At 34.6% G+C, this 18,765-nt stretch overlaps 1 protein-coding gene across 1 annotated transcript in view; it reads right to left on the reverse strand.

The window, feature by feature from the left end:
• Positions 1 to 529: 529 nt before the first annotated feature.
• Positions 530 to 18,765, reverse strand: part of ANKRD13C (ankyrin repeat domain 13C) — a 94,427-nt gene continuing 76,191 nt past the window's right edge. The window contains exons 10-13 of the mRNA XM_021678111.2: positions 14,764 to 14,843; positions 13,417 to 13,515; positions 10,401 to 10,501; positions 530 to 2,758 (exon numbers count right to left, since the gene is read on the reverse strand). Coding sequence (XP_021533786.1) covers positions 2,628 to 2,758; positions 10,401 to 10,501; positions 13,417 to 13,515; positions 14,764 to 14,843 — 411 coding nt within the window. The 3' untranslated portion in view covers positions 530 to 2,627. The remainder of the gene's footprint in view (positions 2,759 to 10,400; positions 10,502 to 13,416; positions 13,516 to 14,763; positions 14,844 to 18,765) is intronic.

Here is an 18,765-nt window from a genome sequence, read left to right on the forward strand (position 1 = left end):
CATGGATTCTTGACTGGGACGGGGTGGGAGGAGGGTGGCACCCCTAGCCCCTACATTGTTCAAGGGTCAGCTGTACATAGTTTTTCAGCTTCTTGTCGGCTATCAGCTTCTCTGAAATGTGTTAATTTCCAGACCATATGTACCTGTACTCAATCACAGCATCTGCTTTCTGCTCCACTTTTATGAAATTTGACAATTCGCTGTTACGAATGACTACAGACAGAGGCAAATTGTCTGTAGGGAAGAATTTTCTTGAAGATAAGAATCTTATCTTCTACTGATACTGTACTAGTGGCAGGAATATTGAGCACTTCTGAAGGGCCACTGAAGGTGACCATTTTACAGTCTCCCAAGTTTGCACAGTTTCTTCAATCACAAGTGGAAGGTATATAGAATTTTACGGACTTACACAAAATCTAAATTTTCATGAGATTATCAAGATATATGGTGTTTTGATCTACTTATGTGAAACAGCATACACAGAGCTTCATTCATCGACTGGATTAAAAGGCACATTTGGAAAGTCTAATATTGTGAAAAGTTTATTTGCATTAATTAACTCCTTGTTTTCACCATCATAAGAGATACATTTGCTTGTCCTTTGTGATCAGATAAAAGACATTTTGGAATGGATAATCTACTATTCTTTAAGAAAGAAAAAGGTAAGAGTTAAAAACAATCCCAAGTGCAAAAGTTTTCAGTAGTCTTCCTACCTCCAGTGTACCCCAGCAAAATATTCACAGCTTTTAGGAAACTGACAAATCTCAAGCTGCAATTTACCATGTTTCTTCTCCACTAAGTTGTCTGTACGTGTGAAAAAATACTCCTGGGAAGTATACCATATTCCCACAAAAGTAAGGGAGCCTACGAGCAACAGTGATCACCACCTCAAATAATCAGCGACAGGATAATTCAATCTCCAAGTCACGTGATCAACAAGCATTCCCAAAATAATAGGGATCAACTTCTATTCAATAAACCTAATCTGGGTTTACCAACTCTTCCACAAAATTCAACAGACCCACATACGGTAGTAATTGGTCTTTGAATTTTTAACTATGATTACTTCATTATAAAATGTATTTAATAAAATGCCAACATATGCAATGTAGTATGTTTCAGCATGGAAGATGCAGCTTTAAAGATGATTATTATAAAATTTTCTTATGGTTGATGCTTTGGATTTTTAAATAAATCATCTCTTCAATAAAAGTCTCTAAATTCAAATTATTTAAAATTCTGGAAAAAGTTTAAACTATTGGTCACTCTACAAAATTTGACAGATGCATTTTGACACATTTATCAGGATACATTTAAAAAAAACAGTTCTTTAGCTAAGCTCTTTAATACAACATAACATTTTGTGACTGTTATACATTATTCTCCCTAATTTATTTTCAGTCTTGGACCTTCAAACCATCTTGGAATAAATATGAAAAACTTTAAATGCAAAAATGAGTAATGCATGATTTCACTTTGGAGATTAAAATCAATAAATACTTTCTTGTGACTTAAAAAAATAAACAGTAGGAACTGTCAATCCTGTGTACATTTCTGGAATTTAGCTTGTAACAAATATATTCTGTTAGCATATAAAATGTTTTTACCTTACTTTGAAGCATTAAATATGTAGGGATGTCCAAAATATGTGGGTTGTTTTTTTAAAACTGACATGAATGCATCCATATTCCATTAAAAACAAAATAATCAGAATGATGTGCACTTACTAGGAAGCAAGTTTAAAAATTTGGAGTTTTTTTAAAGTGCTGAGATTTGGAAGAGGAATATCTTTAAGCATGCTAACCATACCTTATCATGAACACAAAAAGGACTTTTAAACTCAAGTTTAGAAAAAAAAAAAAAATAGAGGTTCTATGAAAGGAAGATTAGTAACAAACATTTTCCATTGAAGAAAGAATTCAGGTAAAAACAAATAGCACCACAATGAATTGCACTAAGGTGCTAAAGGAGGTACCTTATTCCCTGCAGAGTGAACGCTCCTTCTGAAATGTATTGCAACATATAAATGCAATTGTTTAATGGTTACCATTTGGTTCATTCATCTACAGAAAACTGCATTCCTTCTAGTTCATTATATTGAACAAACATTCAAATTACTGAACTATACATAATGTTACATAGTTTACATTTTATGAAAACAAAGCTTGAAGGAATATTTATAAATGTCACCTTGAATATAAGATGACAAGTTTAAAAGGGCTTCATATCTCTTAAGACATTTAATTTATGTTAATGGTCCAGGAGTGTTTTAGATATAGATATAGATATATTTATATGCATATATATTTCAACAAGAAGTGTAAAAATTTTTAAAAACAAATCACAGCACTTATAGCTGTTTTACATAAGAAGTACTCAGGGTCATTAAGGTGTCAAACTATTACACTTATAATATGTATATTTTTAAAAAGACTGAAAATGGCACATCAGGAAACTTGCTGAAATTCTTTTTAAAGGCCCATTTCATTATATCATATTACTGATGTGTCGATTCAATGTAATTCCCTTTTCTTCTCAGAACATTTGTCCCTTCTATTTGGATTCACTACTGGGGTCTCTGTATTCTCTTGCTTTCCTTGGTTAGATGAGATCATTTTCCATGTCAGTTAAAGATCAGGAAAACGGCTCGGGTCTTCCTTATAGTCATCAGGTATAGTAAAGATGGAGCCATCAAATTCATCATATCGAAACTCCTGAAAAGTCACAGTGGCTGTGATCGTAGGAAACACGGGAATATCTAGAGAGAACAATCAATGATAACATTGTAAAATAAAATGCTTATCTATTTACAGACTATAAATACTATTAGATAAGATAGCCATATTCCTTAAAGTATAAAAAAGCATTATTCAAGGACCTGACAAATCCTAATATATGCCCAATAGTGAGTGTGTCTATTTTGGAGAAGGGTTTTTTATTGGTGAAGAGAGAAAGACACCAAGGCATCAAGAATCACATCAAAAAGACAAGTTCCCATTGCTTCCCAATCTTAAAATTATAATGCCAGATCCCACCAGTCTTTTTTGTTTTTCTTAGGCCAAAGAGACACATACATTTGTACTTTTTGCATTCTGACATCTTTTCTATTCCTATTATAGCATATATACTATTCTGACTCTGAGCTGATTTATTTTCATTCTAAAGCAAGAGAAATACATTAATCTCTTTTGTTTTAAAATACTAAATACAATCCATCACTTAAATATATGCGATAAAAAGTCTCATCAGAATTGGGAGTAATATCATGCCAACACAGCCTAACATTTTTTTTTACATAAAATACATTTCTCACTGAAATTATAGTGAAATCTGACATTAAAAATGGCCAAATACTTTAATCACTCTCCTTAGTTTTATCCCTAATAAGAGTTTTTAGAAAGAGCACAAATCAGAAAACTTGGTTTCTGATTCCTATAAAACATTTAATTCATGGTCCTCAGGGATTTCACCTACAAAATAAACAACTGTAAAGCTTCCTTTAAAACCCTAAAATGATTCTATGAAAGCTAAGGTGAGTGTTTGTCTAGAATAACGGTAAAGAGTAAATTACTTTTTACATGGCTAGTATTTTACTGCAGAAAGTAATATTCTTCTGAAAAAAAAAACAAAACAAAACACACACAAAAATCTACATAAAGATTACAGAGTTCCCAGTTATTTCTCAGGGGGGGGAATCATCCATTTGTGTATATTAGTAACAAACGCTGTTCTAATTCAGGGGTCAGCAAAGTAAGGCCCATTGCCTGGCCTGTTTTTGTAAGGTCTATGAGCTAACAAAAGATCTTACGTTTTTTAATGGCTAAAAAAACACACACAAAAAATAGTATTTCATGCGGATAAAATTACGTGAAGTTCAAACTCCAGTGTCCCTAAGTAAAATTTATTGGAACACAGGATGCTGTTCATTTACTTATTGTCTATGGCTGCTTTAAGTTTTCCAACAAGAATTAAGTAGTTGTGACAGAAACCATATGGCTGGGGCACCTGGGTGGCTCAGTCGTTAAACGTCTGCCTTCGGCTTGGGTCATGATCCTGGGGTCCTGGGATCGAGCCCCACGTTGGGCTCCCTGCTCTGCGGGAAGCCTGCTTCTCCCTCTCCCACTCCCCCTGCTTGTGTTCCCTCTCTCGCTGTCTCTCTGTCAAATAAATAAATTAAAAAAAAAAAAAAAAACATATGGCCCGCAAAGCCTAAAATATTTACTATCCTTCAGAAAGTTAATGACCCATATTAGGCATTGGAAACAAGGGAACAAAACAAGTGACCAAGAGGAAAAAATCATGCATTTATGGAGATTATATTCGTTGGGAGACCTAGTAAAGAAGTAAAAAGTATCTGTGACTAAGTATACAGACAAAAGTAAAGCATGGTAGTGTGAAAGGAGTCTCAGTATTGGGGTAAGAGCTCTTAATAGGGTGGTCGTAAGAAAACCTCAATAAAGTGACCTTTCAGCAAAGACCTGAGGTATGAACCATACAGTTGTCTAGAGCAAAAAAATCCCAAGTAGAGGGAACAAGTACAAACACCCTGAAAAATAAAGTGTCTGGTGTATACTGGGAACAGTTAAGAGACCAGTGTGGCTAACAGCCAAGTGAAGGGGAGATGAACAGGAGAAGGGGTCAGGGGAGAGATAGACACTCAGATCACGTGGGGTTTAGATCAAAAAGTCTTTGGCTATTTATTTCTCTGGATGAAAGGGAAAACCAATGGAAGGCTGTGAGCAGAGTAGTAACATGCTTTGGCTTAAGTTTTAGCCAATGTAATGAGAATACAATGTAGGTTGACAAGAGTAAAAGGAGAAATGTGCTCCAGAAGGAGCAGCAAGACAGGCAGGAAGAAAATCAAGAGAGAACTCTATCAAAGAAGTCAGAGGAAATCTGAAGAAAAACTATCATTCACTGGGACAAGGACTCTACAAAAAGAGAGTCAAATCTTGGTAACAGAAAAGTATCCAGTAGATTTAACAACATGAATACCAAAAATAAACATAGTAAGAGTGGAAGCGAAAGAGAATGTGCAATGAGCAGCTGGGATATTTCTAGTTCGCAGCTATTACAAATAAATTTGACCCATAATGAGTGATCCAGTTTTCCCACATCTGCACAAACATTTGGTGTTGTCACATGTTTTATTTTAGCCATTCTGTTAGGTGTATAAAGTGATATTGTGGTTTTAATTTGCATTTCCCTAATGGTTAATAATACTGAACATTGTTCATGTGCTTATTTTCCATTTATATATCCTCTTTGGTAAAATGTCTGTGTTTTTTGCTCTTTTCTAATGGGCCTGTTTGTTCTGTTATTGATGAGTTTTAAAAGTTCTTGTGTTTTCTTTCTTTTAATTGGGTCTTTCACAGAGCAGTCTCCACTTTTGATGAAGTCCAATTCGTTGATTTTTCTTTTTATAGATCATGCTTATGGTGTGAAGTCTAAGAAGTCTTTGCTTAAACCGATATCCCTAAGGCTTTTTCTGTTTATTTCCTGAAAGTGTTATAGTTTTACATTTAACATTTAAATTCAAGTCTCTGTTCCATTTTCAGTTAATTTCTATATAAACTGCAGGACTTAGGTAGAGGTTCCTTGTTTTGCCTTTGGATGTCCAATTGCTCCAGCATCATTTGTTGAAAAGGCTATCTTTCCTCCACTGAACAGTTATTGCATCTTTATAAAAAATTAGTTGTGCATATTTATGAGGGTCTATCTCTGGATTCTCTGTTCTGTTATTTTGATTTATATGTTCATCCCCCAGCCTATACCACACAGTCCTGATTACTATAGCTATATAATAAATACTGAAATTGAGTAGACTACTCACATTTTATTCTTCATTTTCAAAATTGTTTTGGCTATTGTTGTGGGTTGAATTCTTTCCCTTCCAAGAAATAATATGTTCTAGTCCTAACTTCTAGTACTTCAGAATGTGACCTTTTTTGCAGATAGGGTCTGCAATTTGCAGAAGTAATCAAGTTAAAAGCCATTATAGTTGTCCCTAATCCAATGGCCAGTGTCCTTACAAAAGGGGGGGGGGAATTTGGAGACACACAGCAAGAACATCATGTGAGGGGCGCCTGGGTGGCTCAGTTGGTTAAGCGACTGCCTTCGGCTCAGGTCATGATCCTGGAGTCCCTGGATCGAGTCCCGCATCGGGCTCCCTGCTCGGCGGGGAGTCTGCTTCTCCCTCTGACCCTCCCCCCTCTCATGTGCTTGCTCTCTCTCATTCTCTCTCAAATAAATAAATAAAATCTTTAAAAAAAAAAAAAGAACATCATGTGAAGATGAAGGCAAAGACTGGGGTGATTCTTCTATAAGCCAAGGAAAATCGTCAGAATCTAGGGGAGAGGCATGGATAGCCTCAGAAGGCTGTGAGAAAGAGCTCAGATTTCTAACCTCCAAAACCATGAGAAAATAAATTTGTTGTTTAAGCCACTCAGTTTGTGGTATTCTGTTATGGCATTCCCATAAAACTAATACAGATATTCTAGATTCTTCGCCTTCCCATGTAAATTTTAAAATAATCTTGTCTGTATCTATAAAAAAAATATTACTGGGATTGTGACAAGAACTGTGTTAAACCTGTATAGTAATTTGGGGAGAATTAACATCTTTCCTATGTTGAATTTTCCAATCAATGAGCATGGTATATCTCTCCATTTGTTTAGATCTTCCTTTCATTTCTTTCATTAGTGTTATACAATTTTCAACATACAAATAATGTATGTTTAGTTAAAATTATGCCTAAGTATTTTTTTAGCAATTGTAAAAGTACTTAATATTTAAATTTTGGTGTCTATGTGTTCAATGCTGGTATACAGAAATATACTATTGATTCTTACATGTTTAATTTGTATCCTGCCATCTTGCAGAACTCATTAATTCTAGTTTTTGGTAGAATCGTTGGGATTTCTACTTACAGAATCATGTCTCTTGCAAACAGAGGTTTTCTTTCTTTCTGCTCTGAATGCCTTTTTCTCCCCCTTTCATTCCTTATTGTACTTATTATCCTTTTGATTTCTGCAGGGCCTGTAGTGCTAGCCCATTTCATTCCTTATATTGATAATTTGTGTTTTCTCCCTTTTTATCACTCTTGCTGCAAATTTGTTGATTTTATCAATCTTTTCAAAGAACCAGCTCTTTGCTTCATTGATGTTCTAGGTTTGTTCTGTTTTCTCTTTCCCTGATTTCTACTCTATTCGTTCTTTCTGTTGGTTTTAGGCTTATTTTGCTCTTCTTTTTCTACTGTTGTCTAGTATGATTCTATTATGGTTGATTTTTTTACTCTTTTACAACTATTGAGGTTTGTTTTATGGACCAGGATATGGCCTATCTCGGTATATCTTCCATAGGCACTTGAAAAGAATGTGTATTTAGCTAATGTTGGGTAAATGCAAATTAGGTGCTTTAGTTTATGGTGTTGTAAAGATATTGTATATCCATGCTGATTTTCTGTCTAGTTGTTATATCAACTGTCTCCAATTATAATTGTAGATTTTTCTTTCATTTCTTTCAGTTTTTGTTTTACCTGCCTTGTAGCTCTTTTGTTTGGTGCATATACATTTAGAATTGCTATTCTTCATGAATTGATCCTTTTATCATTATATAATATCCCTATCTGTCTCTGGTAATTTTTTTTGCTCTGAAATCTACTTTATCTAACGTTAAGAGAGCTAGTCCTGTTATCCTTTGATTAATGTTTAAATGAAACATTCTTTTCCATCCTTTTGCTTTCAATATCATATTTGAAGGCAGTTTCTTGAAGAGAATATATATTTGGGTCATGTTTTTTAATCTGTTTTGCCAATTTCTACCTTTTAAATAGTCTATTTAGACTACTTACATTTAATGGAATTATTTACATATTAAGACTTAAGTCTGACATTTTATTTTTTTACTTGTCTGTTTTTCATTTCTTTGTTTTCTTTTCTTACCTTCCTATAAGTTACTTGATTATTTTAGAATTTCATTTTCATTTATCTAGTGTTTTTGAATGTACCTCTTTGTATAGCTTCTTTAGCTATATATTATATATATATGTGTGTGTGTGTACACACATAAAACGTATCATAGTCTTCTAGTGTCATCATTTTAGAGGTTCAAGTGAAGTAGAAAAACTCTGTCTCCCTTTATGTCCCTTCAACTTCTCCCCTTTACAAAAAAATTGCACATAGAAAGTAACAATGGAGATATAAAACTAGACTTTCAAGTAGCCAAGCTATGAAAAACAAAGATTAAAGGCAAGTGCTGGGTAGGGAAGAGTTAAAGGGGTTATTTTATTTAGTTGGTTGAATTTTAAAAGGAGAAAGACCTGAACAAAGCCTAACAGCTAAGAGAGAAAAAGCAGTAGAGAAGGGAGTTTGAAGATAAAAGAAAAATATGGGGAGAGCAAGGTTCTTAAAAGAGATGCGAGAACAGATCCATAGTATAAATGAAGAGATTATTCAAGCTAAGAAGAGGGGTACCACTTCCACTGAGATAGGAAAGAAAGGAAAAGGTGGGACTTGGGACAAAAAAGTCTGTATGGGGGCTTGGGAGTAATAGGGAGGTCTCATTTCTGATTGTCTTTTTTTGTAACTAAGGAAGCAAAAATCATCTGCTTAGACTGTGGAAGGAAGTAGTGGGAGAAGCTGGGGACTGGTAAAAGAGGTTCAAATTTAGCCTTTGAGTAGAATGGAAGGAGAAGCAAAAAGAGAAAAGATTATTCATAATTAGCATTTAAAGCTCTGGCTGATTTTGAAAACATAATTATCTTAACAATTTCTAAATTTTTGTAATTTTCCCTTCAATTGTATTTTTAAGCCTGAGCACAGAAACAGAAATGGTGGAAGATTAAACAGACCCAGGGCTAGAGTTTTACAGGGTTAATTCAAAAGAAGGACAAAAAGACAAAAGAGAGAAAGATAAATTCCCAATAACTTTAGTATGCAAGCAAAAGATTATCAATCCCTTGTTAAGAATGTGGTTCTACATTAGAGAAATGCCTGCAAAGAAGTATTGTAGACTTTTTTTTTCCTTTTCACATAATCAAAATATTTCTTTTGCATACAAATCTATATTGTATTGTGGGGTTTGACTGCGGTTTAGGACTTAAATAGATATTTGGGGACTTAAACAGATGTGAATGCTGGGATAGTTTGAAACTCTCATATATTCAATCCCTGCCCACTATTTTAGTTTGGCACTTTAAATACAGTACCTAGAAGAGAGTCCAATGCTTCAACTGTTTTCTGGTTATAGAAAATTACAGTGGGATTTTCGCTTCTGCAGAAATGATCACATAATGATCCCGACCCATAACTCAAACACACATCTCTTGATTGCTTAGTTTTCAAATCATTTCTGGTGTTGTAAAGATATTGTATATCTATGCTGATTTTTCTTCAAGTAGACACCGGGTTTCCAGTACTTTTTCATCACAAAGGGAATCTATAGTGACATTCTGAAATGTTTTAAAATCCACTTTAACCCACAAATTCCTTATTTCCAAGGTTGTAAAGTTGAAAAGGTCACGTTTGCTTTTTAGCAATGAAAGCATTATTTCTGTGAGAAAAGCATTTTGGCCTAATTATTCTGAAATGTGGTTTCAGTAACAATGACTAAAAAGTAAAATCCATCTGAGAGATTAAATAAAGGTTAAATTTACTATATATTTATTTTTCTCTCCCACTGGAATGTAAACACTAAGAGGACAGACACTTTTACTGTCTGTCTCACCCCTAGAAAAGCATCTGGCATATAGCAAGCACTGATTAAATATTTGGTGACATATTTAATACCATCCAAATAGAGTAGAGGTGGTAGTAAAGGCTCTCCTCAAGCTTAATGCTAAATCTAAGCCTAAACTCCTAAAGAATCTTTTAATAGTCTCTTGTTCCCAGTTTTCTGATATACTTAGATAAATATGCACAAAAATGGGAGCTAACTGTTCTTAAAGATCATTGCTTAAGATGAAGTTAAGTTTAAACATTTAAGACTAAAAAATAAAATATATGAGTATTACTTTACCTATGAACAGTGACTGTTGATCCCAGAAACATCCCCACTGTTCAGAAACTCAAAAATCTGCTAAAAATTTGGGCTAAAATCCAGTCTCCCTATTTGACATTAGAAGACATTATCACAGTGCATTATAAGTTCATCCATACCCTCTCGTATGAAATATTTGCATATCCCTTACATTTAACTTAAATCCAGTAGAATTAGAACTCTCATTGGGCACTTTACATATTTGATAAAACATGAATCTTGATCCATGTAATCACAGAAAAACTATAAAAATCTAAGCAACTAGAAAATCATTTTCCTTCCAAACACATTTCTTATTAAATGTTAGTAAACAGCTCCATATTTCTAATAGACACTGAAATTACATGTAAATTTTCTCTTACCTAGTTTTACAGGAAAGCCTGGAGGAAGCTTCATCTGAACAAATTCTCTAAGCTTGTTAAAGTGCTTGAAGGGAGCTATTACTTCCAAAACATTCAATAATCTGAAAAATGGAAGGAGAAAAAAAAATGTTATCATTTTTCAAACTGATTTCTTTATATCCTTATGTTGTTTTATAAGTACATGCATCAAACTCAGACAGTAGTATTGACTTCTAGATGTTAAGGATGAGGAAATGTCACCTCCTTCCTCCTGATTTTTTGTTTTATTACTGTGTTTAGTGTGTTAAAGTTTACAACATTTACATTTGATTGTAAAGCCATAATTTCCATAGTTGTTTGATTTTAGATCTATTTTTAAATGAAAAGGCTTATACCCATGTTCTTCCTGAGGTCTACACAGTCCTGACTTCTTTAATTAGTCTCACTGGGTGGCTGAATTTCATGGTCAATTTTATATGTATGAAGGGCTCTTATATTCTTTGTATTCCTTGATTTCTTACAGATTTCATAAATGAGTTTCTTTTTTGCATATTTAAAGGGAAATTTGGCTGGCATTAAATTTCAGTTTATGCTTCTTTCCCTCTGAATTATAATTTCATAATGTCTCCCAGAATTCAGTATTACATTAGCCTTTAACTGTAACTTCTTTCATCTCTTAGTTGAATGGATTTCATCTTCAAGTAGTATTATTTTTCTTTCAAAATGGACCCATATGACTGCTATGTTTTTGAATTCTTCTATGTTTTCTTCAATTGCCTTGATATCTAAATGACATCTTAGCCAGATATACTACCTGATCACATTTTCTTTGTCTCAGAAATGTAAAGATGTGAAAAAATGTAAAGCCAGGTTTTTACCTCTTTTTTGCCTGAATGCCTTTGGATTTCTTTATTTACAATCAAAGTCCAATAGTTTAATCAGGATAATTATTGTTACTAATCATTCTTAGATTTTTCTTAGAACCTAATGTTATGCTACAGATTCAGTTTTTCCTTACAGAGAAATTTTTACCCTACTTTGAATACTATTTTGGTTACATTTTGGAGGCTTTCTATATAAGTGGATCACCAGTGATCCTTATGTTGAACCCTCTTTGTCCTCCATAAATACTGCTTCTCTAATTCCTTTAAACTTTTTTCATTAAATTCACTATGAGCTATCAAATTTTTTCAGCCACATCTTTTGTGTTCACTGTTGTTTCTAATGTATTTGTTCTGCAATAGTGTTATTTAGTGCTTAATTTATTTCCTTAGCTTTATAATCTCCTTTTCATTTCATTCTATTATCGTATCATCTCATCTAGAATGACCTAGTTTACTTATTTCACACTTTTTACGTTTTTCCATAGCATTTACAAGGAATTTTCTTCTGTTTTTGACCTATGTTTTATTCTAGAATGAATATTTTGTCTGGCTCTTACAAGCTATGTTTCTTGTTTTTTTTCAGAATGTTATAAAGGCCACATTTTATAAATTCTAATGTACCCATTTTTTCACATATTTACTGCGAAATTGGGATAACTCATAAAATTGATAGCATCTTACAATTAGCCACATTTTTCTTCTTTATTAGAACTTAAAACTGGTGATTCTTGAGTCAGCTGGATCCAAGATAGGATGAATTATCCAGATTTGTAGGTATGGCTAAATGCCTTTCCCACATCTTCTCACAACTATCAATCTTCCTCTCTAATCTACAGATTGAGAGCTGTATAGCTCATTCTACCCATTTTTCTAAATTCTGGTTACTGAGGGTATGAGACATGTATATCTTTTGTAGAAAATGAGTCCTTCTTTCTTCCATGATAATTAATTTTTAATATACTAGGCTAGATTAGAAGGGGAAGAAACTAAGAAGGAAAAATAGCCTGGTACTTCAATTTATCCCCTACTTTAGAGAGAGCCTGAAGTTATAGTTCTGTCAGTCAGCTGCCCCTACCCACCACTCCCAGTCCACCCATCTCTCCAAACTGTATTTTTTTTTAGAGGGAGAGGCAGACAGAAAGGGAGGGAGAGAATTTTAAGCAGGCTCCACACCCAGCGCAGAGTCCAACACAATGAGGGGCTCATTCTCATGACCCTGAGATCATGACCTGAGCTGAAATCAAGAGCAGATGCTTAACCAACTGAGCCACACAGGTGCCGCACAAATTGGATTTTTTTAAATGAACATCTAATGAGCACAGGTTTGAAAGGATATATTCAAGATGTTCAGTACTGTTTACAATGGTGACAAACTATAATCAAAATGTTTATCAGTAGGGGGATGATAAAATAAAGGACAGTACATCAATACTACAAAATACCAAGGGAAGAAGAAAAAGAGATAAAAATGTAATTATTGTGAGAACTCCAAGATACACTCATTTTTAAAAGAAAAAATGAAACACAAAACAAAAATGTAACTATTCCTCAATCTTATTAAAAAAAAAAAAAAAGGCGGGGTGCCTGGGTGGCTCAGTCGTTAAGCGTTTGCCTTTGGCTCAGGTCATGATCCCAGGGTCCTGGGATCGAGCCCCGCATCGGGCTCCGTGCTCGGCGGGAAGCCTGCTTCTGCCTCTCCCACTCCCCCTGCTTGTGTTCCCTCTCTCGCTATGTCTCTGTCAAATAAATAAAATATTTTTTTTTAATTAATTAAAAAAAAAAGGCAAAAACACACAGAAAAATCTAGACAAAAATACCCCAGTTATTCACCTATTAACTATTAGTGAGGTAAAAGTAAACTCATTTTTATTCTGTAAACTTCCATGCTGTTAGATTTTTTATAATAAGCATGGATTCATTTACTATTTTTATAATTTTAAAAAACTTCAAAAATTTATCTGGTTAAAACAGTAAAAATGCTAATAATTTGTGAAATAGAAACTGTCTAGAAGAGTGCATGAACTATCAAATCAATGGCTATTTGCTTTTTCATTTCATAGGACTCAAATGCAACACTCAGATGCAAATATTATTACAGCCTTTAGGGTTTCTTAGTTTCTTTCATAGACTTGTATAGTTAGTAACAAACTTACAACTCTATTCCCAAGGGAAATTCCTGGCTCATGGCTATTGTGGCTTTAAATGTTTTCTTGCTCTCTTTGCACACCAGTTCTCTTCCCAGATGAGGAGCTCTAAAATGGGAAAAAAACAAAAAATTAGGAAACTTTTTCTACATGCTACCATCTTCCTATGAAGAATCTGTCCACTTCTAATGACATCATTAATAAATTAATTTTCCTTACTCTGTATAGAAATAATTTTAAATTATGCTAAAAGGACTTAAGATGTGTAAGAAATGAGATAGGGGTACCAAAAAAAGAAAATAACATAAGGTAGAAGTTCAGAAAAAATGATCAAAGTCAACAAATTTCATATTAAATATAATTTTAATAATCACTATTTTTAGGAATAAAGCAAATTTCTAGAAAAAGTAAAGCTGAAAAATATTGTATATCTCTAAAATCACTATTCAATTCAATCTCTTTTACTGTCTATACTTCTTAGCACTGAGCAGTAAGAAGTAAAGAATAAAAAATTCTATATAAACTATAGACTGGTATAAGCTGGAAACATTTGGGAGAAGTTAGAAAAGTATAATAATAATCCTTAAATATTAAAAAAAAAAAAGTCATGACAACTTCTTCCTAATCATGGAAGTAGGTAATATTTTATTCTCCACCAAAAGGAAAAAAGATTTCTATAAATAACTGTACCTTTTTTGATAGGGCTGGCTAGAAAAAAATCTATTTATTCATTCAAAATAAACCATTTGTTCACTCATCATCCTTTTATTCAGTAAGTATTTACTACATACAAACCATGTAATGTAATAGGTACTCTAGTAAGGATCAGTCATATAACATTAAGCAAGGTCTTATGTAAGGATGGCGAGAAGAGGTCTGGCACAGGCTGAAACAGATAGTGACAGGGGATGAGCTTAGAAAGGCAAAGAGTAGAAAACCAGTGAATGGCTTTACCCGCCATGCTAAAGACTGAGGATAATAACAAAATATAAAAGTTCACATATAATAGAAAAACTCCAGCAACTGCAGTGGGAAATTCCTCACATTATATTTTCTTAGAATAATGTGCTGTTAAGTTTTTTGGGTTGTATAAAATGGCAGCAAGCATGTAAAAAGAAGGTTCCACAACTTATTCAAATGTAACTGGGGTTGCTTCTTTCCCTCATCACACTTAATCCATATATTACAAGATAAAAGAATTACTTCAGACAAAACTAAAAATTCTTTCTAAAATAATTTTACACCTAAATATTCACATTTTTACAAACCTTTCTTTCTAAAAACCAGTGAGAAAAAAAAACAAAAACAACAACAAAAACCCTACTTTCCAAAATAAAATAAAACAAAAAAACTTACTTTCCATTTTCAGCAGATATATATTCTTCCCACGTAATGGTGTTCTGAGGAGGAGGGGTTAGGGACTGCCTTCGAACCGGCTGCCAGAAAATAAAAAAACAAGAGCGAGAGAGAGGGAGAAAAAAAGGAAAATGACATATTTTTAAAGATATAAGAGATGCAATAAACTATGTAAATTACTAATGTACTTAAATTAAATCTCTTCAATATAATGCTTTAAGGAACTGCTTCCGAGATAATTCCATGGTGATTTAAGCTCTATCGGTAAGATTATCAATTTTTTTTCTAAATCTCAAATCAGACAAGTATCAAAGTAATAAAGTCCATTAATTCAATGGTTTGTTTGTTTTAAATTTTATTATGTTATGTTAGTCACCATACAATACATGTTTTTGATGTGGTGATACACGATCCATTGTTTTTGTATACCTCCATGCAGTACGTGCCCTCCTTAATACCCATCACCGGCTAACCAATACCCCCTCCCCCCTCCCCTCTAAAACCCTGTTTGTTTCTCAGAGTCCATAGTCTCCCATGGTTCATCTCTCCCTCCAATCCGCTCCCCCCATTTTGCCCTTCCTTCTCCTAATGTCCTCCATGTTATTCCTTATGTTCCACAAATAAGTGAAACCATATGATAATTGACTCTTTCTCTGCTTGACTTATTTCACTTAGCATAATCTCCTCCAGTCCCATCCATGTTGATGCAAAAGTTGGGTATTCATCTTTTCTGATGGCTGAGTAATATTCCATTGTATATATGGACCACATCTTCTTTATCCATTCATCTGTTGAAGGGCATCTCGGCTCCTTCCACAGTTTGGCTATTGCAGACATTGCTGCTATGAACATTGGGGTGCATATGGCCCTTCTTTTCACTACATCTGTGTCTTTGGGGTAAATACCCAGGAGTGCAGTGCAATTGCTGGGTCATAGGGTAGCTCTATTTTTAAATTTTTGAGGAACCTCCACACTGTTTTCCAAAGTGGCTGTACCAACTTGCATTCCCACCAACAGTGTAAGAGGGTTCCCCTTTCTCCACAACCTCTCCAACATTTGTTGTTTCTTTCCCTGTCCATTTTGGCCATTCCAACTGGTGTAAGGTGGTATCTCAGTGTGGTTTTGATTTGGATTTCCCTGATGGCTAATGATGATGAACACTTTTTCATGTCTCGTTAGCCATTTGTATGTCTTCTTCAGAGAAGTGTCTGTTCATATCTTCTACCCACTTTTTGACTTGATTATTTGTTTTTTGGGTGTTGAGTTTAAGAAGTTCTTTATAGATTTTGGATACCAGCCCTTTATCTGTAGTGTCATTTGCAAATATCTTCTCCCATTCTGTGGGTTGCCTCTTTGTTTTGTTGACTGTTTCCTTTGCTGTGCAGAAGGTTTTTATCTTGATGAACTCCCAAAAGTTCATTTTTGCTTTTGTTTCACTAGCTTTTGGAGATGCATCTTGAAAGAAGTTGCTGTGGCCGATGTCAGAGGTTACTGCCTATGTTCTCTTCTAGGATTTTGATGGATTCCTCTCTCACATAGAGGTCTTTCATCTACTTTGAGTTTATCTTTGTGAATGGTGTTAGAGAATGGTCGAGTTTCATTCTTCTGCATGTGGCTGTCCAATTTTCCCAGCACCACTTATTGAAGAGACTATCTTTTTTCCATTGCATGCTTTTTCCTGCTTTGTCAAAGATTATTTGACTATAGAGTTGAGGGTCCATATCTGGGTTCTCTATTCTGTTCCATTGGTCTATATGTCTGTTTTTGTGCCACTACCATGCTGTCTTGGTGATCACAGCTTTGTAATATAGCTTGAAATCGGGCAACGTGATGCCCCCAGCTTTGTTTTTCTTTTTCAACATTTCCTTGGCGATTCGGGGTCTTTTCTGATTCCATACAAATTTTAGAATTGTTTGTTCCAGCACTTTGAAAAATGTCATTGGAATTTTGATCGGGATGGCGTTGAAGGTATAGATTGCTCTGGGTAGCATAGACATTTTAACAATGTTTATTCTTCTGATCCATGAGCATGGAATATTATTCCATCTTTTTGTGTCTTCTTCAATTTCTTTCATGAGTGTTTTGTAGTTCCTAGAGTATAGATCCTTTACCTCTTTGGTTAGGTTTATTCCGAGGTATCTTATGGTTTTTGGTGCTATTGTAAATGGAACCGTTTCTCTAATTTCTCTTTCTATAGTTGCGTTGTTAGTGTATAAGAAAGCAACTGTTTTCTGTGCGTTGATTTTGTATCCTGCCACATTACTGAATTGCTGGATGAGTTCTAGTAATTTGCGGTGGAGTCCTTTGGGTTTTCCACATAAAGTATCATGTCGTCTGCGAAAAGAGTTTGACTTCTTCTTTGCCAATTTGAATACCTTTTATTTCTTTTTGTTGTCTGATTGCTGTTGCTAGGACTTCTAGTACTATGTTGAACAATAGTGGCAAGTGGGCATCCTTGACGTGTTCCTGATCTTCAGGGAAAGGCTCTCAGCTTTTCCCCATTGAGGATGATATTCGCTGTGGGTTTTTCATAGATGGATTTTATGAACTTGAGGAACGTTCCCTCTATCCCTATACTCTGGAGAGTTTTAATCAGGAAAGGATGTTGTATTTTGTCATATGCTTTTTCTGCATCAATTGAGAGGACCATATGGTTCTTCTCCCTCCTCTTATTAATGTGTTCTATCACACTGATTGATTTGCAAATGGTGAACCACCCTTGCATCCCGGGATAAATCCCACTTGGTCGTGGTGGATGATCCTTTTAATGTATTGCTGGATCCTATTAGCTGGGATTTTGTTGAGGATTTTGGAATCCATATTCATCAGGGATATCAGTCTGAAATTCTCCTTTTTGATGGGGTCTTTGCCTGGTTTGGGGACTAAGGTAATGCTGGCCTCATAGAATGAGTTTGGAAGTTTTCCTTCTGTTTCTATTTTTTGAAACAGCTTCAGTAGAATAGGTATTATTTCTTCTTTGAATGTTTGGTAGAATTCCCCAGGGAATCCATCAGGCCCTGGACTCTTGTTTCTTGGGAGGTTTTTGATCACTGTTTCAATCTCGTTCCTGGTTATTGGCCTATTCAGGTTGTCAATTTCTTCCTGTTTCAGTCTTGGCAGCTTATAGGTTTCCAGGAAGGCCTCCATTTCATCCAGATTGCTCAGTTTATTGGCATATAGTTGTTGATAATAATTTCTAATAATTGTTTCTATTTCCTTGGTGTTAGTCGTGATCTCTCCCCTTTCACTCATAATTTTATTAATTTGGGTCCTTTCTCTTTTCTTTTGGATAAGTCTGGCCAGAGGTTTATCGATCTTATTAATTCTTTCAAAGAACCAACTTCTAGTTTCGTTGATCTGATCTACTGTGTTTCTGGTTTCTAATTCATTGATTTCTGCTCTAATTTTAATTATTTCTCTTCTGATGCGTGGCTTAGGCGTCATTTGTTGCTTTTTTTTCTCTAGTTCTTTAAGGCGTAGAGTTAGTTGGTGAATTCAGGATTTTTCTATTTTTTTGAGTGAGGCTTGGATGGCTATGTATTTCCCCCTTAGGACCACCTTTGCAGTATCCCATAGGTTTTGGACCGATGTGTTTTTGTTCTCATTGGCTTCCATGAATTGTTTAAGTTCTTCTTTGATTTCTTGGTTGACCCAAACATTCTTGAGCAGAGTGGTCTTTAGCTTCCAAGTGTTTGAATTTCTGCCAAATTTTTTCTTGTGATTGAGTTCCAGTTTTAGAGCATTGTGGTCTGAGAATATGCAGGGAATAATCTCAATCTTTTGATATCGGTTGAGACCTGATTTGTGACCCAGTATATGGTCTATTCTGGAGAAAGTTCCATGTGCGCTCGAGAAGAATAAGTATACTGTTGTTTTAGGGTGGAATGTTCTGTAAATATCTATGAGGTCCATCTGGTCCAATGTATCATTCAAAGCTCTTGTTTCCTTGTTGATTTTCTGCTTAGATGATCTGTCCATTGCTGAGAGTGGAGTATTGAGGTC

This window comes from Neomonachus schauinslandi, chromosome 4 (genome assembly GCF_002201575.2).
Source record: "Neomonachus schauinslandi chromosome 4, ASM220157v2, whole genome shotgun sequence".
Taxonomy (NCBI): Eukaryota; Metazoa; Chordata; class Mammalia; order Carnivora; family Phocidae; genus Neomonachus; species Neomonachus schauinslandi.